This window comes from Denticeps clupeoides, chromosome 9 (genome assembly GCF_900700375.1).
Source record: "Denticeps clupeoides chromosome 9, fDenClu1.1, whole genome shotgun sequence".
NCBI lineage: Eukaryota > Metazoa > Chordata > Actinopteri > Clupeiformes > Denticipitidae > Denticeps > Denticeps clupeoides.
In genome coordinates this window covers 6,350,724-6,376,981 of record NC_041715.1, presented here as the reverse complement: position 1 = coordinate 6,376,981, position 26,258 = coordinate 6,350,724, and the positions used below count along the sequence as shown (strand labels likewise).

The window sequence follows — 26,258 nt, the reverse complement described above, 5'->3', positions numbered from 1 at the left end:
ATCTGTGACAGCGGCTTGTTATCCAGCTTTTCTTGCACCCCCGAACATTAAACCTTGCGCCTCTGGACTTATGCTCATAGGTGACGGTAAACAAAGTGGCAAATTCAGGTTTGAAATAATAGATGTGTGTGAAACTGAATGGTTTTTCAAATTGGTTTATCAATGGTTTGGCTGCACAAATGGAAGAGGTGACATAGCTGCAGTTAGCTCAAATCACGCTTACATTGTTTGAACTGGGTTGAACCAGGGTTGGGTTGATCTGGGTTGTCTTGTTATTCCCTGATTAGCTGAATTTGTTATGGTGGCCAGCCAGGGCCAGACAGTCACACAACTAATGAAAAAAAGGGGGCTTAATGACAAAAAAGGCACAGTGACAAAACACAGGTACAGGACAAGAAGACCAATGACTGGAAGAGGATGTGACACACTTAAATACACACACAAACAGTCGCACACAATCAGGATATCAGGGAGACAACAAAGACAATGTGAAACTCTGGACAGGAACATGGAGCCGGAGCACCTCCCAGAGTCAGGCCTTAACAGACACATTCTCACCTGTTGTACCCTGGGTCATTTCTGCATGTTCTGCCTGTATTGAGTGTTTCTTTATTCATTTTAACATTAACTTTAACAAAATTATGCAGAGACCGTTAGTGCCGTTTTTTGGCTTCTCCATTTTTGACTCCTTATGAAAGACGTCATAAGGGTTCTGTTTTATGTATTTAGGTATTTATTTTTGCACAGGCCACCACTGGACTGTTTTCAACTAAAGGTGCCAATCCTCTTCACCGGAGAGACCCAATTTCAGCATGAATGACTTAAAGCCAAGAGTAGAATTGCTGTCTGAAATCAATAGAGATCCTTCTTATCCACTTCCTGTGTCGGCCAGTGAAAGCCCCTTCACCCCACCCATCCAGTGCTCTCCAGCTAAGTACTCATTTAGACCTCTCTTCACTCCATCTGTGGCAAGACAGGGCGTCATTCCACACCGGGCAGCGGCTGGCCGGGGCCGACCTTTCAGCCTGAAGCCCCCAGCCCCCCAGCCTCAGCGCTCCGTCAGGGGCTAAAGCTCAGCTGCGCCGTGCATGTGATTTATGGCCGTGTGATTCGGAGTGATTACACTGACAGAGGAGCGGCGAACACACCAAACCCTTCCTATTCGCTAGACCCACATCCCCGGCTCTAAATAAGCACCCTGCCTGTCACCAGCCACCATCCAGGCCTGGGCCAGCGGGCGCAGGCCCATTCCTCTCCATCTCTGTAACTACATCAGCATCGCCAGGGACCCCAGTAGGCTGTGTGAGCGGATCCTTCTATAAAGGCCCTAATTACAGACAGAAGCAACTCTCAGCTGCTGCAGGCCCTTTACAGGGCACTGGAGCGCTGAAAGCACTGTTCTATTAGCACACAAACAATTCCCCAACAAAATGAACACCTAAACTTTCCTAGGACCAGTAAGTCCACTCCAAGGGCTCCATATAATTATTCTATTTGTACAAATGTGGTTACTGAATTTAAAAATAAAAAAGTAGCTGCCTGTTTGTCTAATATATAAAGGGTCAAGGGTTTCATTTCAAATAAACACACATACTCCAATTAGTGATTTTACAACACTAATTTCTAAACACTATTAATATGTATTTATGCCATGAGAGGAAATTCATAAATTCACTAGAAAGTCCTCTGGGAAGCGAATGCTCGCATGCAGAATGTTTTGGTTTCCCAGTCCCAAGTTAATATTACATGGACTGTAATTTTATGCCATTTTATAATGCACGTCAGTATACACCAATTTCTGTGTAACTATGGGCAAGTAGGCTTCGTTTGCAAGGTGCTACATAAGGAGTAAGTTTGCTGATTGAAACTCTTAAATGAAAGTCCTGATAATCTAAATTGGTCTCAAGACCTGTAAAGCATAGTATGTGATCTGTGAAATCCACAACCTGTGAAAATATGGCCCATACTGTTCTAATGTAGAGAACCAAAAAATGCATGCTGACACATGATGTGCTTGTCCTTAGCAAAAGGAATGTTAGTATAACTAAATGTTTACACGATGTAATAAGAAGAAGTGGCTTCTAAATTTGTATCCGTTCTGTGCCCAGCAGCAGCAGCGAGTCTATTTACTGGGAAAGTGGTGAAAATACTGGACGCGTTACACAGCGAGACGTGGCGTGTCTTGCTGCACCTAGTTAATTTAGCAAGATATGTTATAGCCGAAGACGTGGCATGTTCCACTTGAACATGTACAGTAGCGTATTCCAGTAACCGAGCGCAGCAGCTGTGCCGCTGATTAGATATGCATGAGGATCACTGACTTCCAGCGCGTCCACAGCAGTGTTTGTGAAACTCATATCAATATTTCATCTGCCGCGATGCTACTAATGAACTGATACACATGCACAGGCGGCGCATTGTTAGGAAACTCTTTTCAAGACACATTGCGTTTCCTTTTAATTGCTAAATGCAATTAAGTGCCTCATTCCTATAAACAACTGGTGCGTGATAATGTATTCTGAGATATGTATGACTTATGCTTGATGATTGCAATAAACCATAATCCAGTATGTGGTGAAAACATCATAAGAAACATGTTTGTTAAAGGTTGCAGGTAAAAGATTTGCAGTTCTAGGAAGGAAGTTCTTCTCTTAATGAACTCAATGACACTGTAAGCCTACGTGCACCAAAGTTTTCTTTTTACAGTTAATACTCAGTCTAAATGTCTTAAATAACATGCCTTAAACACGGTGAGCAATTCTTTGTCATAGTTGTCATAGTTACTCATTATTATTTTACATACATTATAATATTAATTGAAAAAAAAAACAAAGCCATGCAGCTATCAAAATATCTGTCACACATGTAACATACAAATATTTTCATTTTTATGGGCAAATTTACAATAAAAACGCACAGAGTAATGTGCTAGTTGTTGAAGAATTGCATGTTCTTTATGCACTCAACTTAAGCAAAGCCTGTGAAAAAAAGGAAGGAAGTAAGTAAGTGAACCCATGATCTAAAGGCTGCTGGTTCAAATCCAGGTCAAAATCAAGGTCCCCTTTATCAAGGTACCGTCCCCACACACTGTTCCCCGGTGCCTTTCATGGCTGCCCACTGCTCACCAAGTTGATGGGTTAAATGCAGAGGACACATTTCGTTGCGTCACCGTGTGCAGTGCTGCAGTGCTTCACAATGATAATCACTTCACTCTCACCAGAGGTGTGTGTGTGTGTGTGTGGTTGATTGTGAAGATTGTGTGTTTGCAGCATTGCTGATAGATGTTATAAACAGATTATTGTGAGTTACCCGAAACTCCCTCATGTTTCAGACGTCCTCGGTTTATGCGGTTGGGGCTGTGGGTGGTGCTTGGCTCAGTTGGTGGTGTGAAGAGGAAAATGCTCCACTTTTGGCAACACTAAGCTGCACCCGGGCAGGGAGTTGTGAAAACACTGCTAAGGAGATGGAGAACCAGTAGACCAGAGGTTTGAGAGGTGTAAATTCTCCAGCGTCAAGTAAACACCAGTGGGGGTGTCACCGGTGACAGTCATCGGCGTAGAGGAGGAACAGGAAGGGAACAAGGCGCCATGGTGCACCAGGGCGATGACGGGGGATCGTACTGTGGTGCCCACTCGCTCTGCCTGAGGCCTTCCAGTGATCAGCGGGCGGTGTTGAATGGTGTTGAAAGCTATGCTGAGATCAATGGAGAGCAATGTGATTTAATGGCCAGGGGGACTCTAGGTGTTCCAGGTGGGTGTGAAGGAGACCTGCCACTCATCTGTATGCTCTTGAGAGCATTGTCAGCTTCCTCAAATTCAAGTATTCATGCTGCTGGTCTTCTTTTCCAGACCTGTCCTTGACTTTTTTTTTTTTTTTTTTTGAAAGTCTGATTTGGCCTTTACATTTCAGCCCATAGCTTGGAGAGGAAATATCTGAAATAATGATGGACTTCTTACGGCTTGAACAATGGTGATCCATAGTTTTGAAAGTGAAGTGAAGTTTTGGAGAGTGTAAGCAGAGCTGTTGACCACTGACAGAACAACATTCATATCTTATAAAGCCCAAAATCACAAATGCTATGGGCTGCAGTTTCTTTCTTGTCATACAAGTTCTACTGCATGGGAAGGAATGTCTTCAGGATTTACTGAAATAAACAATCTTTATCTTGTGGAGAAAGGAATTAACTACCAATAAGCCCAATTTGTTGCCGTATTATGATTTCTGACACCCAGAAGATGAATTTTAGCCTTTTTTTGTAACCAAAATTTAAAAAGGAAGCAGTCTGTAGGCATGATTGACAGCTCTCACACACAGCACTTCATCATTCGGGACGATTTGGACCCCCTCATGTCAACACACCACACATATCTTTCCTTTCTGTACTGATCCCCCCAGTGTAATACATTTTCTTACACCGTGAATGTCAGTGGACATCACAAATGTGATCTCAGCTGCAGACAGGAACCCAGCCAAATGTGCACACATTTTCAGAGTTTTGAACCATTCTGAAGAGCGAGCTCAAGCATGTGTCTCTGTGGGCTTCAGCAGACCACTTTCAATGCCAGTGCTCCACTTTTTCACACTTGTATTCCCGAAAATAAACACAATGAGTTCAAATCTTTATTCTTTGTATACTCTGTAGACTCCAAGCTCTGTCCACATCTGGACTAATGGATCTGATGAATGGGTATGTTCATATGCATAAGATAATTTCTTCCCAGACTCCAAACAAATCCCTGGCTAAACTGACCTTGGTCTTTGTCCTGTCTCAGCTCTGAGAATTTCACCAGTGCATGCTCAGGGAAATTCCACTTCCCAATCCAGTCCAGCTGCATTTTGATCTAAATGCAGTCTTCTCACCAACAGCACAAAGCATTGTATATGTAAAAACGATGCTCGAGCTCAGTACCCAGCGTCTTTTTCCACTAAGATTAGAGTGACGTCCGCTGTACAGGAAGAGATAGGTAAAGGCAGTATGTCACCAAAAGTGGATATATTTTATAGATTAATATGTAAATGCAATTCGTGAACAATTTCAACATAACCTGCCTTGATAAGGCCCATGGGCAACATGTGTTGATTTGCGTTAAATCATTCCAGAGCAGCAGGGAAAGTCTGATTCACTTCGCCGACATCATTTGTTTATGACGGCTGTTCCTGCAAATAAAATCTATTCCGCAAGCTGCTCAAGCCCTTTTCTAAAGATCAGATGCATTTGCATGAAAATAGTTAACGTCGCTGTTTAAGTCGGATACTGAACTGAATAGTATATTACAGCCTGCTCTCCATCTAATACCCACAAACCTCAGTGTGGACGTCAATCTTGTGCACAAATGGGTCTGTATGAGTCGGATGTAAATCCCGTCCTTTCTGCTGCAGTTCACCAGCAGACTGAAACTTTGCAAATGTCAGACTTGTAAAACTTCATAAATGTCAGGCTTGTTTCTCCATATACAGTCACACGTTTTCACATAGAAAAAGAGAAAGAAAAAGTCACAAAACGTGTTCGCTGTCGATGCGGTCCCGCCGCTCTCCGGGGTCAATTATCTCATGTCGATCATTTTCCAGTTCAAAATGTTGGAGTGCAGAAACCATGTACAAGCCAGCAGGCAGACGGAAGGATGGGTAATTAAAGTAAAAAATAAAAAGCTTAGCATATGGACACATTTGTTTATTTTATTTCTGCCCTGGCCCAGAATAGATGAAAGTTTGATTAAGGAATATGAATGATTCCCTTGTCGCTTAGAAAAATGTGATACAGGCCTGTCAGCCTCTTTCAGGCACGCATGCAACCTGTCCGGGTTACATCACTATATTAACACGCACTCGAATGTGTGATCTGAACACCAGAACTGAAGACAAATGTGATCTTTACTTTGCCCAGTGCTGATAAGCATTTTTTAACAAAGCCACCACAATTTACACTGCCTATAATCCACAAATATCCACAAAAATCCAAAATTGCTCCTTGGCAGCATTGTAGCATTGCACATCAAATGCATTCTTATAACCAATGTAAAAAATCTGAAAGTGTAATGTTTCAAAAAAAAAGAACACAAATCTAAAATGGCATTTAAACTACCCAACTGTCCCACACTGGGAGAAGCCAGTAGATAAAAATATGCACTGAGCATAGCTGACTCAGCATTATTGTGATGTAAGCATTATGTTATTCCTGCCCCAATTCGTAACTGATCGGCAGTTGATCACCAAAAGTTATAAAAAACAGTCCCATAGGTGATTTCTCTATTTAAATAACACCAGATTGATAAAAAAACAGCCCCATCTCATGTTGTAAAGGACCATGATAGCTGGAAATGGCTTTTAATGAATGGTCCAGCAACAATTAGTCTGGAGCACAAATGGAATGGAAGTCAGTGCAAGTCTGTGACTTTAAAAGCTTCATTGATTATTAGAAACCTGTTTTACAGTGATCTTAATACAGCTTAAAAAACAGGCACAATGATTAAAGAAGCATTAGCCTTCTTCAGACTAGTTTTAGACTTATATAACGTTTCTACAGAGCTGTATACTACATGCTTTCTGCATTTCTGCTATCTATTGTGAATATAGCTTGTGTGCCTCTTAATTCTTCTGAACTGGTTTAAAAATGTTGTCGTCGAATACATACAGTGATCTTCTGCAAAATGGTCTTATAATGAAACTCAAATGAGCTCAAACTCCTGGTAAGTAACCTACATTATGTGTTGTAGATTGACCTGTGTTGGGCTCCATCCCACACGTAAATATGGATAAAATTAGCTGGCACGCTACCCATGGATTTGCATATTCTGCCCACTGGACAGATGTGTTGCAATGGCTTATGACAGTAAAACACTGGTTAGAATTATACATTTTTGAGGCAGTATGGCAGTGAAGCAGTTTGACACTGACAAACTGCCTTGTTAATTATGTATATGACTGGTGAGAGGCATTATAAGACCAACAAACTGTAACTCAAACTAAAAGGTCAAGGACTTTGAGAAGTTTATATAATAATTAAAATAATAATTTATTTGTAAAAATAAGACTGGACAAAAATATTAAGTGATTGTGTAATTTTATGAAATATTTATTATTAATGAACAAAAAAAAAAACCCTCTGGGCAGTAATAAAGATGCGCCATCTGGGACACTGTATGAAACTTTTGCCAAAATTATGTCAAAAAAGAGCACCCTCCCCCGACCAAAAAAGGAGGAGAATTTTAATTGAAAGCATAAGCACTTCTGCACATGCTGTGGCGGCTGCTGCCGGAAAAAAAAAAAAACGATCAGTCTCCAGGGGCGATAATGAAATCAACTTCTGGCCTCAATGCAAAAAACAAACAGAGAGAACCTCTCATTTCCGAGCAAATTACGACTGGAAAATACAAAGGACACCATCCGTCACCTGACGGCCCACTCTACCCCGCTCTCAAACACCCCTCAGGTTTAGATTGCAGATCCTTTCACCGTCCAAGTCGTCTCACTTAAAAGCTCTAGGAGGTGACCACTAATTGGATCAGGGACCACCTACACTTCCTTTCTGACCATCAGAAATGTTGGCTTCCTCCCTCCCGAGGGCTTGAGCAGAAACATCTCATATCTGGCCCCGGAGAAGGGGAGCTAATGGTGAAGCACAGCATGACGGTAGGGGTGGGACAGTGGGGAAGATCCAGGGAAAGAGACAAATGTTTCCTTCATACCTCCGTCTTAAAGCGCAAACTCAGGGTCCTTCTGTTCAAGCCTCCGCGCTGGACACTTTAATCACGAAACGAAGGACCTTGTTTGCAAGGCACGGACGAGGACACTTGAGAATCTGTGCTTATTAGCTCGCCGCTCTAACAGAGGTCAGAGTTCTAGAGAGTACAGGTGCTACACAACATACCAGAACATTCGGTTACCGGCACAAAAAAAAAAATCCTTTAAAAACTAATCCCCAAGTAGGCAAATGTGCAAGGGATGGGGCAATATGCAATAAAATCTCACAGTAAAATAAGACAAGTCACTAATGTGTGTTCAAGGAAGAAGGCATGCATTTTTGCTCATGGGCTCCCCCTACAGTTACCAAGTGTAATCCACGTTTACACCAATGTGGTAAATACGGGTCCATTTTTTTTTTCTTGTATATAATTTTTGGAACCTTTTCACATTTGTTAGATCTGCTGGATACATTAAACATGGTGGTGTAAACTGTTACATCCTCATATGGGGGATATTGTTATTATTGTTCTGTTAGAGGTTTTCAAAATGGTACCAAAGACAATATTTCAAGGTAAGTTAGTCCTAAACTGCTGTTTTTGATGTGCATCAAGCCTTAGGCCACAAAGAACCGCAAATGTTCCACGTGGAACGTTTTCTATAGCAACCTATGAAGCAGCTTTGGAACGCTCCCATATGTGCACTTTTATTCACAGACAAATAACCAGAGGTGGACGTCTCTCACTTCATTTTTGCTGTTTACCTGGAAGTGAAATCGTTCCATTCCATAAATTATTGTGCAAAAAGAAGTCACTATGACAACGCAGGCAGGATACAGTCTGGCAACACCATCTGTGGTGGGCCACTCAAACTCGGAACATCACTATCTCTGCTGAAGATCACAAAGTCCCTGTCCTTTATTAAAGCACAGCTAGATAACAGCAGCCATCAAACAAGGCCTCGTATAAATTAGCACTGTGCACGAACGCACACTTGCAAAGTAGTGTTTTAAGGGAAACACAGCGGGTGTTTTTCTTCTTTTTTTTTTGGTTGAAACTGCACTTTATTTAATGGATCTTACACAGCTGTGCAGAACACACTTCAACCCAGTTGGCATTAAATCTCTCTACTTTACCCTAAATTGCTGTGTAAAAAACAAGGAAATACAAATGTCTTTGTTCAGATTTTGTTCACCAAGCAGTGCCTTGTAACCGTTATTTAAATGAATGTTGACCCTGATCTGACCACAAATCTGAAACACACGTGAAAATAGTTGAACTTGTATTGAAATGATTGGATTTCAGTGTGTTCTAGTCGGTGGGTTGGCGCGACCGCAGGGCAGACCCCGAGCGGTCCACACCAGCAGGTTGAGCCTTTCCTTTTTCCCGTTTCCACTTCCACTTTCCCAAAGTAGAGCCCTATATGTCTGTCCAGTGTGAAATAAAGATATTTTTTGTTTAGCACCTGTGCCTGGGTCCTCCCATTCCTTGAATCATGGCAATGTGATGACCGGTAGGTGGGATTGTGATCAATATTATTGCTTAGCAATTTTTCAAATATTTTTCAAAGCAATCGTGTCAAATATCAGGATTAATGGATTAACGTCAGCTAATTGCATTTTCATTGCAAATCCATCCAAGACAGCAGACTTGGTACTTCTGGACATGGTGGAAATCCAATTTTGTAAAATTTAACCTGCACAGCATCCAACAGGATATTTTCAGCAAACAATATAAATGACTAAAACGTCTTTGCAGTGTGTGTACAAAGGCTTTGCTTCTTACGGACACACATGCAAAATCCCAGTTGTGGGACTTCCCTTTATTTTGACCTCCATTCACCCGACAGCTTTTTGATCACATGCTGTCATCTCAACTGCTGTCGCAGGAACGTGTCATGAGTGGCACAAACCTTGATTTAAATGGGAGCCGCAGTTCAGGACACCATCTTTACAATGGAAGGCGTGCACAACACAATCTCAGGTGACTTTGCATTTACTGTAATCTATCAGCTTGACTATTTAATTTGCAATTAAAAGCCCAAGTCATTGATGCTTCCGCAATATTTAAGGTTTCATTAATTCTCCACAATAGAAAACAAATTTAATACAGTAAACAGGTGCGACAGATCATTCTGTGACTCATTATTAAGTTAAACACTTAATTGTGTGTTAGACAAATTGAATTTCTTTATCTTAAAATACAAAAGGAGCAATTGAAAGCAATTTTCCGGACAGCAGTTGGTCGAATAAGTTTTTGTTGAATGATTTATACAACATTTGTGCTTTATCCAACATTTGTGATTTTTTTCTTGCCCATGAACATGGGTACATTATTAAAGGTGTTTCTTGCTGCTCTTTTAAAAAAAAAAAAAAAAAACAGCTGTGACATGGGGTCGTGTCACACGGGAAAGCTCCCCGATATCCTGGTGGCATATTTTTAGTGTGGGTGCCTCACTAAAGAACCCGTTGAATTAATAAATGACGAGGTATCATCATTTACCATGGCAACCTGAGACTGCTGTACAGAGCCTGGGCCACACGTGGCCTCACCGAGGACACCAAGGCGCACGGGACAGCGCCCGTTTTAGACATTCGGCTGCGTGAAAGGCAGCTGCCGGCCCTCTGTGTTGTCGGCTCCTGATGCATGACAAAAGCTGAGACAAGCTCCTCTGTAATTTGGCACAGATGGCGCTCGCACGGCGCCAACTGTGCCGCACAAGTCCTGTGAGCAATCAAAAGCGCGGCGAACGATGTGTTCATCTAAATATGAAACGGTTTCATGGCGTATTCATGACGTTTAATGTGGGATCCAGCGCATGACAATATGCGGCGAAGGGCGCGGGGCGGGGGAGAGGGTCTCATACTGCCATAAACAAGACCCCACTGCTAATGAGCTGCCCGTTCAGCAGGCAGTGCAAACAAGAGGAAAATGTCTTAAGCTTGCAGACTGGCCACAGCTGCTGAACGTGCCACACAAACCCGTGCATGATATGTGATATGTTGCTACCTTCTGCTGGCAGGAACCTGCCTAGCTGTAGACTAACTTCTGATTTCTGATACTTGGTCAGAGTCGACGCAAGTAAACAACACAACGATCGCACAATTTTACTGTTGGTATGTTCCTTTTCATAAAATGTAGTGTCACTTTTACGCCAGATCTAATGGGATACGCACTTTCCATAAAGTTAAGCTTTTGTCTTATCAGTCCACAGAGTCTTGGGGATCATCAAGATGTTTCTGGCAAATCTGAGAGCACCTTAAGTGTTCTTATTGCTCAGCAGTGGTTTTCGTCTTGGATGCCATTTTTGCCCAGTCTCTTTCTTACGGTGGAGTCCCGATCACTGATTAAAACTGAGGCAATTGAGGCCTGAAGTTCTTCGAATGTTGTTGTGGGGTCTTTTGTGAGCTCTCGGGAGAATTTTGGCGTGCTGGCCACTCATGGGCAGGTTCACCACTGTCCCATGTTTTCGCCATTTGTGGATAATGGCTCTCACTGTGGTTCACTGGAGCTCCAAAGCTTTAGAAATGGTTTTAAAAACCTTTCCAGACTGATAGATCTCAATTACTTTCTTTCTCATTTGTTCCTGAATTTCTGGCTCTCTGGTGTAGAGCACTTTGTCAGGCAGGTCTTTTTTAAGTGTTTTTTTTTTCTTGAACAGGTGTGGCAGTAGTCAGGACTGGGTGTGTCTGGAGATATGAAACCCAGGTGTGTGGAACCACTGTTAAATTTAGGGGGGGCATTTTGGGAAGGAGAATGTATCGGTTCTCTTAATGAAGCTTTTTAGGTTTGGAAAGAGATGACAGAAATGTCCAAAAATATTAGCAATTAAGAGGACAGCAGGAAAGCCACAGTATTAAAAAAACAAGTCTGTTTGTCTACATAGATGCTCACAAATGAAGGGAATGGTCAGTCTTGCCCGTTGAAAGTGTACGAAAGAAAGAAATTGGCTGGCATTTAATGAGGCAAGTGACAAAATAATTCATACCTGTCACTCGTAATAGAACCAATTATGATGCCACTTTCAGGTCATCAGGGTGATAAAAAAGAGGAGGCATTTTTCTCCCCTTGATCTAGCCTAAAACCCTGTGATAGCCACGAGAGATAATCATCTCCTTGCGCTCTGATAGACATGTTTATTTCATATCCATTTTGGAGGGATGAATGGGATCAGGCTGCGAAGTGACACAAACATAAGGAAATGATTCCCCAGAGTGTCATTAGGGAGAGCTGTGTCGCAGCGGTGGAATGGCATGGAGAGAAGCAGCGGGGCTGAGGACTGACACCTCCTCAACTAAACAACTTTTTTTTTTTTTGACACAGGCTAACAATTTCCAACTTGCAAAAGACAAAAGAGCTCATTTGCGACACGGCCACACATCAGTTCATCAGTGCATCCATTTTCTTGATAGATGTTCCACGATAAGGCTGCAATGGAACAGGATGCATGTGCATCACACACACACATATATATATGTGTGTATGTGTGTTTACATGTGTGCACTTCACCACACCTCTATAATTTGTATTAATCAATTACTGTTGGAAGAGTTCCTCAATGAGGAAGCACCTCCTGATTTCTGAAGTGTCGTGGGTTTGAAGGGGTTAGCTATTTCTGGTGGCGCAGGGCACACACAGGAGGTAGTTCTTCACAGAATATGACACCACTTTCCCGGAGGTCTTTTGCCCAGTAGGGGATCTTTATACCCATGTTCAAAAAGAGAAAACGATGCAGCGGAGCTCACACACAGAGGTGCCTCAGCTGTCTCTTTATGTCACCAGAAAGGACGTGGGCTCCAGACAGCAAGGAAGTCATGCAGATGCAGCATTCTCATGTACATCAGGGATAATTGGGTGCTAATGAGGGCATATGAAAGGATTGTCCTCCTAGGAACATGCAGCGCTGAGGTGCCTCTCGCCATGGGATGTCTGTTTTCTGATCAAAAAACAGGCCAGGGCATGAATTCAATCTGCCTGTGAACTACCAAGCTCTTGTGCGTGGAAAAAGAATCACCTCTGCAATTTTGTGCCGTGCATGAGAACAGACCTGGTTTTGGAAGGCAAAGAATAGATGGCTTGGCCTACTACAGTTTTCTATATTTGTTTTAATGGCACAGAATCTGAAGTTATGGTGTGTTCACTTTTTGATTCAAAGTATTGAATGTTCATACCTGTTATTTAACATTTACATTTATGGCATTTATCATATGCCCTTGTCCAGTTGTTACAGTCTCCCTGGCTCAGGGACGCAATGGAAGTAAGTGGGGTTTGAACCTCAAATTTAAAAATGTACCATCTTACATAACTTTCTTCAAAAATATTGACTGTACTAACCCCTGGGTTTCCAGTGACACTGCTCTTTCCACAAATAAGGACAAAATGAATGCTGAGTGTGGACAAAAGGCTTCCTCCATATGCATATGCATATCCGTATCCATCTTTAATGCTGGGCATAAATGAGCCTTAACATTGTGGCTGTGGACTCTTCAACCATCGTTCGCATGCATCCATGCCGTCCAGAACATCATTAGCAGAGGTAAGATTTCTTCTGCAGTGCTTCTTACTGTGCACAAGTCGACACTAAACCTTTTAAACCTGCAACCAAATAAATTTGACTTTGTACAGCAAACTTCAAACTTGCTTGGGTTTTATGTAAAGCTGCTCTAATGCAAAAAAGCTTTCAAACAACCATCTTGGACCCCTACAAGGCAAAAACACTGCATGTAGATCACAACTAAAATATAAGTAAAAGATGGGATTCACCTTTCCAATGATAAATGAAGTGCAAGAGAGTCTCTGAAAGTAACAAATATTTACACCTTTGTGCTATCATTGGAGAAGAGCTGAAAAATTCTGTGTAAAATTCGGCATATTTCCACAGTCCCAGTAAAACCCCTACCATGTCGAGTTTCTCCAGGGAACAGTAGGTGCTGTTGTGTTCTGAGAATCGATGGAGGATTTAAAAAAAATGCATATATATGTTTTTGGATGTAAAAGGAACCACACCTTGGGTTTCAGGTTTAGATGCAATTACATCTAAAATGATAAAGCTAAAGCAGCACATGCAGCATAATAAAACAAACACATGAATTGTTCAATGATACTGTAATGTTTGTGCCCTGCCCCATTATTAAGTTAACATGCACATGTACCTAATATTTATGAAGCCCACCGTCGTCTCTTTGATCGAGAGCAGCCCACATAGCCCCCTTAAAGGTAAACACGCTTCGCAGATGCTTCCTCAAGGTGTCTGTTTATTAGTGCATGCCTATGCCCTCCCTCAACTCATTGAGATGCAACCTCAGGAGCTCCTCATTTAGACTTCCTCTGCCTACCATCTGAGATCTGCATTCCCAGATGGGCTGGATACACGCTCTCTAATGAAACTTCCTGTTTGTAAAACAAAATATGGATTTTTCACCGGTTCGGGCAACCACTTACGCCTCAGTATACAGAAGGGCTCTTTATAAGATTGAGTTTTTTTTTTTTTTTTTTTTTTAAAGATGCTGACAAAAAGCACAAAATATTTTTACAAAAAAGTAAACAGTCCTTCGAGGAATTAAAATTGTTCTCCGCAAGTATAATAAAACAATCCAACATCACGACATTTGCGAAACAGGAAGGTCCTCGCTCTTGTTTGGCTCTCCGAGGCTCTCCGTCGCCACATCTGCCTCGACACCCTGATCTATTGGACATCACTGGCAATAAGGCAGCGGCACTTTAATATTTATAGCATTACACCAGTGAATCAGTACAATTGACTTGCCGTGACCATCAAGCTCAATACCCCGCTCCTCCTCTTCACACCAATACGCTTCTTTTGGTCTCCACTCGGGAGACAGTAATGAGAAAATGAACAAGAAAAGATGGCCGAAAATAAGAGAATCGATAGCGGGGGTGCCAGTTTTGCCTTCGACAGTACATTTGGAAGCATTAGCGAATGGAAAAAGAATATATATATATATATATATATATATATAAATAAAAGCAAGGAAAGCTTTAAATCACATTTCATTGGGGCTGGTAAGTGCATTGTTTACCCAGACTCCTCAGCCACGGCGCAAGAGACCCCCGGGTCAAATTGAGAGCGAAAACTTGGGCGGCTGCATTCAATGCGCGAAGACAGCACGTCCCATTATCGCAGCCCCAGAACTGAGCGGGATGTGACAGCAGCAAGACGCCATCCGCTCCTGCAGTGAGGGGGCCCACAGTGGCCCCGGGGCCATGTAATATCATGTTAATCACCCGCCAACGAAGAAGTGGAAGGAGCCAAGGTGTGCTGAACGCAGCACTCGCACCGAAATCTAATCACAGGGGAGCCAATTTGACTGTATATACGTCTGTACCAGCTGGGAGACTCATTCCCGATGACAGGAGGACAACATTAGCACTGGGGTATTTGTAGCACCGAGGTATGCTCCCTACTGGAAAATGATGTACTTTTGGCCAATTCTTACTTTCTCATGCTCCCTTTCTTTCTTTCTTTCCTTAAGAACCTCTCATGTGTCACTGACACTCTTGCTCCTGTGCAAGCAGTTGTTCGAAACAAATCGAACCCGGGTCAGTCTTGTTGGGTTAAACGGCCGGGGGTGCATGCACTGAGCCCTACCCTCCGGTCACTGAACCCGGAACCTGGACTCATCGCCCGTTCTCAATAGGGCTTTGTGCTGCCGTCTGACACTCCTTGGATATGCTGAGGCCTGGCGTGCGACCAAGATGGCAGACAGTGGGCTCGCCAAGTCAGTGCCCTGACTGCGCTATCTGGTACACTGACTGTGACTTTCATAAATGAACAGCCCTCACTCTGGGTTTTTAAGTCTGAGTGCCAAAGTGCAATAGTCTCAGCGGTCTGCCAGAACCAAGGGCCAAGAGGCACATGTGCACAGACACAAAAAGAGACACGAGAGGATGCAATTCAATCTCTGCGTTTCAGTGAAAATGGGCTATTGTATGGCAATAGTGCTTCATTGCAATTACATCACAGCTTAATTTGCAGAAACGTTTGCAAATGGCTTTTGCAACAATTAAGCAGAAATAAACCAAAGAGGACACTATACTGTGATCACCAGGGATCATTTTCTCTTTTTCAACTAAAGCACTGGTACAGATATCTTACAGCATTGCGATACCTCAATTTTATTAATGCAATTATGCAACAACTGGTTTATGTTTATTGCTTAATGACTAATAATGACTTAAAAAACTTCAAACATTTTAAGATGAAATAAGTAGTATAAGTTAAACTGGAACTGCGATATAATAGCATGATTAAAAGACATTTTACTCTAGTTTGTATACTGTAAATGTAAGATGGGAAACCAAAGCACAAATTTCCATAGACCTGGGATTTCCCATTTTACATAAACCATATTTAGTCTTGTTTTTATTTTTCAACAAAATTACATGATCTATTTGATTAGTTATCATCAAATAACCAGCATTGATGTCTCGTGTCATCCTCATCATGTCAAAAAGGTTCATTGACGGAGATATTTTGTCATAAATTTCATTGACAAAAACAGCACTAATGGCAACACTCTTAGAACTCCTCTCACAATGATCAAATTTCACGGTTAGAACTAACAGTATAAATTAGGGATAATCCAGGATGAGCATTTTCATGAGAGCCAAACAAACGTGAATCTTGGATTATCATAACTCCCAGTGGATTATGCCTCATTTATACATCTGCCAGTTCTAACCTTCATTGTGATTGTCTTACAGGAATTTTCAGAATGCATATATAAAAACACAGCAACGTTCTGTCTTTATTATTTATGAATGGGTGACAAAACATAACACAGAAGTCAGATGCCCAGTGAGAAACTTAAGATTTTGCCTCAGTGATAAAAATCCATTTGCTCTGTTGCTAAGCAACACCATTCAATTAGGCAAGGTGCAGATGCATGTTTTTTTTTTACCTGTGATTGGTTAAAAAAGGTGAATCCAGTCGAGTAATATTTAAAGGCATGTTGTCTTAGCCAATCAGAATGCAAAGTCAGGATTTATGTATATGTGGTGTGTATGCTGAGATATCCTGATATTGATTGCTAACTTGGACTGAGAATAGAATCCTCCTTTTCTCTAAAAATACAAAGTCCAATTTCTTTCTAAAATAATTAGCATTTGGCCTCTGGCCCCTTTTTGCATAATTTCCTGTAGAAAATCATCTTTCATTACCGCTCAAGGCGCCAGCATATGCCTGACATGAAACCTTTTCACAACTAGTTTTTTTTTCTTCCCGGAGAATAAGACGACAGGAGCTTCTGTGAAATCTACTGTAACTCTCAGCAGAAGACACTCCCCCGGGACTACGAGCTGGCTGCTAGAAAAAGCCTCTCTGGTGGGTCCAGTGGGACCAGGCATCAGCTTTCATGACAGCAAGAGACAGCGTGGCACAGTGTGCGTGGAGAAATCTCGATCACATGATCAATGCCGGGAGAGCTTTGAAGCCTGACCTTCAGAGTTTTTCCCAAGGTCGCTTTGATAACCTGACCATTACCAGACTGGAGCATTCTCACTCACACAAACCTTTGCAATGAATCTGTGATGCTGTGACTTCTTTTCATCACATATATGTAACAGCCATGAACATATAGAAGTTAATCCTTGCTTCTTGCTGTGAGCACCAAGCAGCTTTAGCGTATAGCTGCACCTTCTCAGGTTTGGATGAACTCCTGCTGAAGAAAAACAAATGATTTGAACTATGTAGCCAGGACATAAATAAAATATGGAAAGTTATGCATATGCTATAATAAGAAACACCCACTTCAACATCTATTACGTATAAACCAGGAATTATGCCATCTTAACCCTTGTGTGGTGTTCATATCCAAGAGTTTTTTGTGGTAAACATCGAAATGGGTCCCACAGGCCCAAGCATCATACAAGGGCTATGATATCTTCAAGAAAATGTTCACTTCAGGAACACGTAAGCTGCTTGCCGCAGATTATGCTGAGGGGTACGATTGTGGCAAATTTTTTTGTGGACACGCACTGTGCAATTACTGAAAACATATTCTCGGCAGAAAAACTACATCATTTTACTAAATATTGACTGCCAATCACTTATTAACAGATAAACAGTAGAATGTCAATAGCAGATCCCTCTGAGGTCTTTTCTTCTCGACAGAAGAGGCTTTGAGCTGGAGAGATACTGTAACAAAGGGCCTAGATGAACCCACAGTCCTTAATGAAAGCCTTATTGATTTCTCATTCGCAGGAATCATTGCCGGTGCTCTCAAAACCAAGTTCCCACGTTTAATTTGGATGTTGCATGGAGACTATATCATTAAAACCTCAAGAGGGTCTTAGGCAGATTTAGCAATCCAATATGGACGAACCCCAAACCCGCTCCACTAAATTGGACAGAAGGCAACAATATGGGAAAGAAATAAGCAATTCATATCAATCAGATCGGCGTTAAAATGTTGCCTTCGATTTCCCCAGATCTGGACCCTGAGAACAATTAAAAGGAAAATCTGCTACTAATTGGTCTTGGGACCAGATATGACAGGACTCTTTCAGAGGTAGTCAGAAGCAGTCAGTGTATGAGCCGGTGGTTTTAATGTTGCAGCACTGTGACACTTGGCAGCAGAAAACTGACTGGAGGGGCACAACACAACATTAAAAACACCCTGGAGAACTTCAGAAGATCTACATGATGTGTTTCCGTGAATAAGCTTCTCTCACATGTTAATCAATTTCAGTGGCCGGAAAACAAGATTAAAAGTCAGGAAGCGTCAACTAAAAACCCATAAGCTTCCATTAAAGCTACTGAAACCAATAAAGTTCTTTAACTATATATTTAACAGCTTTATGCAAATTTTCTAAATATAAGAAATTTAATATATAACTCTTTATACTACAAAAATATCAATGGCTGTAGTTTTAAGAAATTAAGATATGCTTTCATATTCTATTATATAGAGTTCAAAGGGCATTCTAAACGCCTCTTGAGCAATATGGGTAATAATATAATAATAGTAATTACAATGTACTTCTTATCATTGGTCTAATGTTCAGCATATATAATTGCAGATAAGGCATATCAGACTATGCACATCTTTTTAATAATAATTTCAATCCATCTGTCAAAATGATAAAAGTCACAAGTTATTTGTTACACCACAACGCGTTGTCCCGGGGCGACGCATAGAATTACAGTCGCTCCGTCTCATAAGTTATTACCGCATTCGGGTGGATGCACTATAAAACAAATCGATAAATGTGTATTTTGATAATAAAATGCCCTGATGTACTGTACATCAGTCTCATTTGCAGCAGGCCATTCATAACTCAAGGGTAAAGCAGTACATCTTTCCATCGTGTAAAAAACAGAGCTATAAACATCCAGGACAAAACGCACCAAACCGCCATGTTTGGTGGTGATTTTTATTTATTTCTTTATTTTTAGGATGACGCATGGTCCTCCAAGGGCCAGGAAGTTCAGGCACATAACAAACTTGATTTACAGGAGCTGAAGAAAGGGTTTAGAAAGCAGACATCCTCACATATATAGTGGAAATCCTCATCTTTTTCCATGGTCAAAGGACCCCTGTGTGTGTTGGTCACATGGTGTTCAATGCCCTATCTGATATTTATAGTTTTCATATCACACATTTGATATAAAATAACCACAAAGCCTGTGTATCAGCCTTCCTGTTTCGGTTTAGGTTTTGTTTTATGCATTAGCATGGCTTCATTGTTCTGCAGCACAAGCTCCACTGGCTTTCATCTGATTGTGGGCGCACATGTAGCTGGGATAATAAAAATCACCCTTAAGATGCTGGGAAACCCAGCTCATCTAAAGGGGAGGATCAGTCAGAATCTGAGCACTACGCAACGGATATGAAATAGCAAGAGCTGCAAGAGCCCCCCCCAAACTCCATTCTGCAATACATTACGGCCAGTGTGATGGAGAGGCAGAATTCCTTTACTTAGATCACACCGTTTCCATCATAGCTTAGTTTACATGTATGCAAAAAAATTGCTAAACCTACTTCACAATTGATTCTGTGTACTGAATATGCAAAGTCTGATGTTTCCATGCACACAAAGCACACAGTACTAATTACTGGTTGAGAGAGTGAACTCACTGGCAACATTCAGCTCATTGTAAAGAAGGAAAAAAACAACGGAATAAAATTATGCCAGGATAAGCAAAAGTTATCTTGCAGACTCGATTGTAATTAGTATGGAGCTTGAAGATTTACAACAAATATCTCATAACATATGCTTCGAAAAACTCGAGAAAAATTAACAGCTGGGCATGGTGAAAGCATAATGGGGATAATTAATCAAGTGATTTGCAGTGGGATTCCCAGTTAAGTTGAGAAATGTCATACCTGCTGGTATGGTTAAATTATAGTTTCTTAACCGCAAGTACACATGTAGTGTATTTTTTCCAGCTGAGAAATGATGATGTGCTGAAGAAAATGTTGGGGAAACTATTCTCTTTAGGCTTTTTATGCAACAATAAAACAAAATGTCTTTTTTGATTGATGCTGCATTTTCCAGACAGATATTAAAGGCATTGATAAAAGGATGAAGCCTATCTTGCAAATGCTTATTTGTATTATAATTGCTAGTTTAAGATGATGCTGTCTGAATTTGAATATATATATATGTATATATATATGTGTATACACACACACACACACACACACACACACACACACACACACACACACACACACACACACACACACACAGAGTACAGGCCACAAGTTCGGACACACCTTCTCATTCAATGTGTTTTCTTTATTTTCATGACCATTTACGTTGGTAGATTCTCACTGAAGGCATCAGAACTATGAATGAACACATGTGGAGTTATGTATTTAACAAAAAGTGGAGCCCTGGCCACCACAGCCTGAACTCCTTCAAGACTGTTGGAGAACCATTTCAGGTGACGACCTCTTGAAGCTCATCGAGAGAATGCCAAGAGTGTGCAAAGCAGTTATCAGAGCAAAGGGTGGCTATTTTGAAGAAACTAGAATATAAAGTTGATTCCCCTTTTTTGTTAAGTACATAACTCCACATGTGTTCATTCATAGTTTTGTTGCCTTCAGCAAGAATCTACCAACGTAAATGATCATGAAAATAAAAAAAGCACATTGAATGAGAAGGTGTGTCCAAACTTTTGGTCTGTACCTCACTTTTTCATTTAGATAGCTTCGTCTAGTTTGTTTCGCTTGTGATCCCACTGTATACAAAATCTTGCTTTTTCTTTGTCTGTTTTGTATGCTGAACTGCAGCAGTTCTGATTCTTGTCATCCTCCTATTTTCTTGTTTCATGCTTTGCTTTCCCTTGATTTCTGGATTTGACATTGTGCCTGTGATATATATATGGACTTGTGTTTTGCGCAGATCAGTTTGAATAAACCATCCCTGTCCTTGCATTTGTGACTGCTTCAAGGCAGCCAAAAGGATTTAGACTTTCGTCTAAAGCAGTGCTCTTGAGTACAATTCTTCCAAAGAAATTCTGGTTTGTTCATTTTATAATTGTGTTTTACACCAGAGGCCCCAGGTAGTCGTGAAGTGCAGTGTGCACTGAGCACAACATGTATCATGGTGTGTGGATGTGCTCCACAAGCCAGCACATTATCCCAGTCTGTCATTCTTCCTGGGCGAGAGGGTAAATGCATTGTATTTTTTATTATTTGAAAAAAAGGGCCTAATGAGGCAGCTTTGTTTAAAGGGCCAAACGATTGGCCCATTAGCCACTGCCTTGGGTGCTCCAGTCTCGCAGACGCTGATGAAGGTCAAATGCAAAATCACACAACCGCTCACATTTCACACCCACAGGCACACTGTCGAGAGAATGACCCATGCAAAAAAAAAATTGCATTATTGCTCAGGCTTGGGCTGAGCTGGGGAGATGGCTGAGTCAAATATTGTGAGACTACATGACTGGGTTTATTTTAATTACAGATAAAAAAGAAAAGCTCTCACTAAGCTCCTGAATGAAAATTAATGACAAAGATTTTCATGACCAAAGGTGGAAACCATGCAAATGATTTGGTCCTGTCAATAATGGGGCATCATACACACAAACAACCGATTCAGCCATATGCTAATTTGCGCATGAAATATTAACATTTTTAATATATGAGATTTCTGAGGGCTACGCTGCATAAATGCTGAAAAGTGCCAAGGTGAGATTCCGTCCCGCAAGAAGTGGTTTCTCATCTCTGGTTAAACACTGAATCCAGGAAAAAAGGAAATACTGCATGAGCCCTGCAAGGGAGTTAAATCCTCATTTCTGCTGTTCCTGTTAGATCCCCTCTTTTGAAAGTGTGCCCCTTCAAGTGGAATTAATCAGCCTCTTTATCACTGGTGCTGGATCACCACATGACTGCAGGGTGCGAAATGAAGTGGGGGAGGGATCATATCGCTCGTCAAGGCTTTTGTGGATTAAGGAGAAAGTTCTCCATGTGTACCTGTGAATGCTTCATAATGGAGTCCAATATGTTCTTACAATCAGAACATTGTCATAGCCACTGATTATTACCGTATACAGCATATGGTATTACAAAATTTTTTTTTTCCAGACCCTTGGTGGAAAGAAATCCATAATTTAAAACAGAACCAATGGTACAATACAGAGTTCATAGTTTATAAAGCAAAGAGCAGGCTGAAAATACTATCTCTGTGCCTTTACCCTAGTCATAAATTCACTAGATGCAACATTGGTAAGTAATTACTTACTGTAGCTTTCACATCTTGGGACAGATTAGTGTATACATCATTAAACGCGATTACGTTCACTGCAGAGACTGTCACAAACAGCCTGGAGATGGATAATCTTTCAGAAAAGCATATATTATTAGCCTAACAGGCAATATCCTCCTGTGGCACTGTCGAAATCACTCCCCAAAGCAGGTCTTGCTTGTCATTCATTACATAAATGGGGCTCCTTGAACGTGCATCTTCTTACACAACCAACGGAAAATCAAACATACAACCAAGACGAAGAGGGTTAAAGGCAGGAGCATCTGGCCTCGTAATTGAGGCGTGCACAAGACATGTGGGCCACATTCGGTGACTATGAGGAACACATAGTCAGGAACACATATGGCTATGTTCAAACTGCAGGACGAATGTTGCCAGATATGTGACTCATATCTGTTTTTTTTTTCTTTTTTTCATGACAGTGTGAACACCACATGGAAGTCACCTGGAACCGGAGACCCTTCAGTATGTGGAAAGAAATCAGAAACAGCTACGTCTGATTGGGGAAATAGGAATTCACGCAACTTTTATGTCAATCTCAATCGACTTTCGTGGGAGCTGCAGGTGGAATTCGCGTCTGAATGTCAAATATGGAGGACCTCACAAAGGTTAGCCAGTGGAAGCGCAGCGAGGTGCTGGATTTAATAATCTGTTCAGGAAATAACAGGAAGGCTTGTATCGTAACCGGGTAGTTTCACTAAAAAAATCTAATAAATGGCCAGGATAAAAAGAGTAATGCGAACAGGCAAACACAAAAATCGGAATTGAGGATTAAGGCCTGCAGTATGAACTATGTGTGCAATGGTTCCATCACCCTCACGCTCAATGCTTTCTTATCTGAGCAATAACAGCAGCCATGTCCATAAACCTCTCCCTATACATTCTAGAAAATAATTACACTGGTTAACACCAAAACTGTTTTTTTTTTTTTTTTTTTTATCTATAGTGTTTGACGTTGACAGTGAAAAAAAAAACATTGTGTTTGTTGGTGTAAGGTTTGGGGCACTTGGGGCATAATCTTGAATAGAATGCCAACACACCCAGGCCGGTGCCTTGGTGTAAATAAATACAATAAATAAATAACACATTTCTTTATTTATCCAGAGCCCCGTGGCTGCTTGAGGAGTGGTGATCGATAAGTGGGCCCAAACAAATAACAGCCTCTTCGCATATTGTTTCTCGGATTGAAACGGCATTAATCGCTTTGTCCATATGCAACCCACTTGGCACTAAAATTCCAAGGCAGCGCTGGTAAATGAGGGTGATCTGGTGTAAATCGTCGACAGGGGTAGATTTGGCGCCATTTACCTGTTTTCCATGTGTAGTGTTTGTCCTTTGGAAACTCAAGGTCCGACTGCACTTGAATTGCAATGAGAGACACGGAGAGAATAAAGTAGTTCCCAACACGCCACGTCCAGCCAATGAGTCCAGGGTCATCTTTAAGAACCATAGTCCAGACACTTGTCTCTGTGCTTTTCCTAATCCTGGAGGAGGAAGAATTGAGATGCGTTCATTAGTCCTATCAGACAATGACACTATGAGCTCTATTTTCATGCTAAGTGAAAATGTGACAGTGAAGCGATCATGAAACACTGCAGCAGAGCACACGATCACACAGTTAAATGTATCCTCTGAATTTAACCCCATCACCTTGGTGAGCAGTGGGCAGCCATGACAGGCGGAGCAGTCTATGGGGACGGTATTTTGCTCAGTGGCACCTCATTGGCACCTTGGTGGTTGGGTTACTTCTGATTACGAGTCCGGTTCCTTACCCGCTAGGCCACCACTGCCCAAATTAGGAGGCGTCCTCAGGATTTACATGGAACCAGAAAGAGCTACTTGGTTGTCATTTGTATGTTGAAGAAGAGAGACTAACTACCTTTTTGTTTGGTCATTTTTTCTGTTTATTTTTGCATGGATCCTTAAAGCTCCATTCATTGTTTTACCTATTTATTGATGTAAATCATGGGGACGTCTTTGACCTGACCTGACATTTAGTTCTGAGCGCTTAGCACAGAATTTAGTGGCAGGTTGAAAATTTGTCCTAGCTGTCTCAGACCTATTCTGTGCTATTTGTGAACAGTCATTCCTGAAAAGTGCTCTGCATTTGACCTTCAACCTCGCAAAGCATTAAAAAAAAAAAAATCATGGCTCGTCAGTTTATAGTCAAGCGGAGAAAAAAAAAAGCAAAAATATATATAAGTGTGCTTTAATATAGGTCAGGTGGTGTGGAAGGAAGTTCTTTCACGGCGTGAACTTTAGCAGGGTGAGGAAATTCACAGCGGCGGCAGGAAAAACAATCAGATGGTTCACCTTCAGAATAATAGCGGGCATTAACACTGTACGATGGAACTCATTTACTTCTGTCTCCCGCTGCCATGATTCATATCTCGAAGGTGAAGGATTAGGCATGAGAGGCACTGGATGAGCAAAAACAAAATAATGAGCAGAAGAGATGCAAGTTAAACATGCCAAGGCCTGAAGGCTTCACTTGAAGGCCTTTGTCTGAACTAGGGGCAGTGGGGACTTTGAAATGAGAAAAAGAAAAGACTGTTTATGATAAAAAAAAAGAATACTAATTAGCTTGGAGAGGTCATGGCGCTTTATTGAACGGCATCAGTGTTGGCGGTGAAGCTGTTCCTTCAGTCTGTGATGTTTCAGATCAACAAGAAAATTAGCACCTCTGAACAAATCTGAGGCGTTTGATTCCGCATTAGTGCTACCGAGCCCAGTATTTATTGTTTACCGTAATCATTCTGTGTTTGTTCAGAATTTACATATGCATGTGTGTGTACAATTAAATATTCTTTACTTGATCCTCAGCCCAACCCCAAAAGAACATTAGCATTCTAGCCCTTGCGTAATTAGCACAAGGTGATGGCTAAGAGCCTAAAAACACATGCTACAGGTCGGAAATGAAAATGGCTGGACTGAAAAATTCCGGGAAAGATATCAAAAAGCCTTTCTACATTTGCAATAATTATGAAATGTGCATTCAAAAATACATTCAAATGGCAAACACAACTCATTAGAAATGCAAATAGTACTAATAACTAGGAATGCTTCTGTATTTATGTTAGCATTATTGCTAAGGTTAGAACATTTGAACTGAGCTCTATTTTGACATGCAAAATACAAATTTGCATGCTCATATAAGTAACATGGAGAATGGAGAATTAATTTTCCATGACAATATACACAAAATGACTTCATGCGCCACTGCCCAGCTTCAATGTCACTCGGGGTCAGCGCAAATGCTTTTCAAATGCATCTGTGAATAATGAATTGATTAAGTTAATGAAGCACATGCATGCTTTAAAAAAAAATTCTAATAATAAATTCCAAATATTTATGGATTAAGGAGTGTCCTTCTGTCAAGTCAATTCTTTTTTTAATTAGCTGTTTTTGGTAACGTATGCATCATATTTTTGAAGCATATGCTGTAAGCAAAGTGAAAATTCATCGTGATACACAGCAGAGCACAGCACAAAACAAAATGTGTCCTCTGCATTTAACCATCACCCTTGGTGAGCAGTGGGCTGCTATGGCAGGTGCCCGGGGAGCAGTGTGCCTAGATCAATGGCACCTCATGGTTTGAACCCTCATTTTGAATGCCCCGCTGTTATTTAGCCAACGTTATAAGACTGATGCAGAAGGTCCCACTGCATGAGAGAGAATATTACTGGATCGTTGTGTTTGGCGGCATTAACGAAATCCCAATTTTGATTTATTCCTCTCTTTCAGCAGCTGCACACAATTCATTTTGGCCCCTCTGATCCTCGATGGGCTGCTGAACAGAATACAGTATGTATATTGATGGATGAGTGGCTGTTAAGCTTAAAT

General features: G+C 41.3%; 1 protein-coding gene across 4 annotated transcripts in view; it reads right to left on the bottom strand.

Annotated features, from left to right (window-relative positions):
• The window catches only part of thsd7ba (thrombospondin, type I, domain containing 7Ba), a 148,353-nt gene that overhangs the window by 76,202 nt on the left and 45,893 nt on the right, over window positions 1–26,258 (bottom strand). For all 4 annotated transcript variants that reach the window (XM_028991648.1, XM_028991647.1, XM_028991650.1 and 1 more), the window contains exon 3: window positions 23,724–23,899. In XM_028991648.1, coding sequence (XP_028847481.1) covers window positions 23,724–23,865 — 142 coding nt within the window. In that variant the 5' untranslated portion in view covers window positions 23,866–23,899. The remainder of the gene's footprint in view (window positions 1–23,723; window positions 23,900–26,258) is intronic.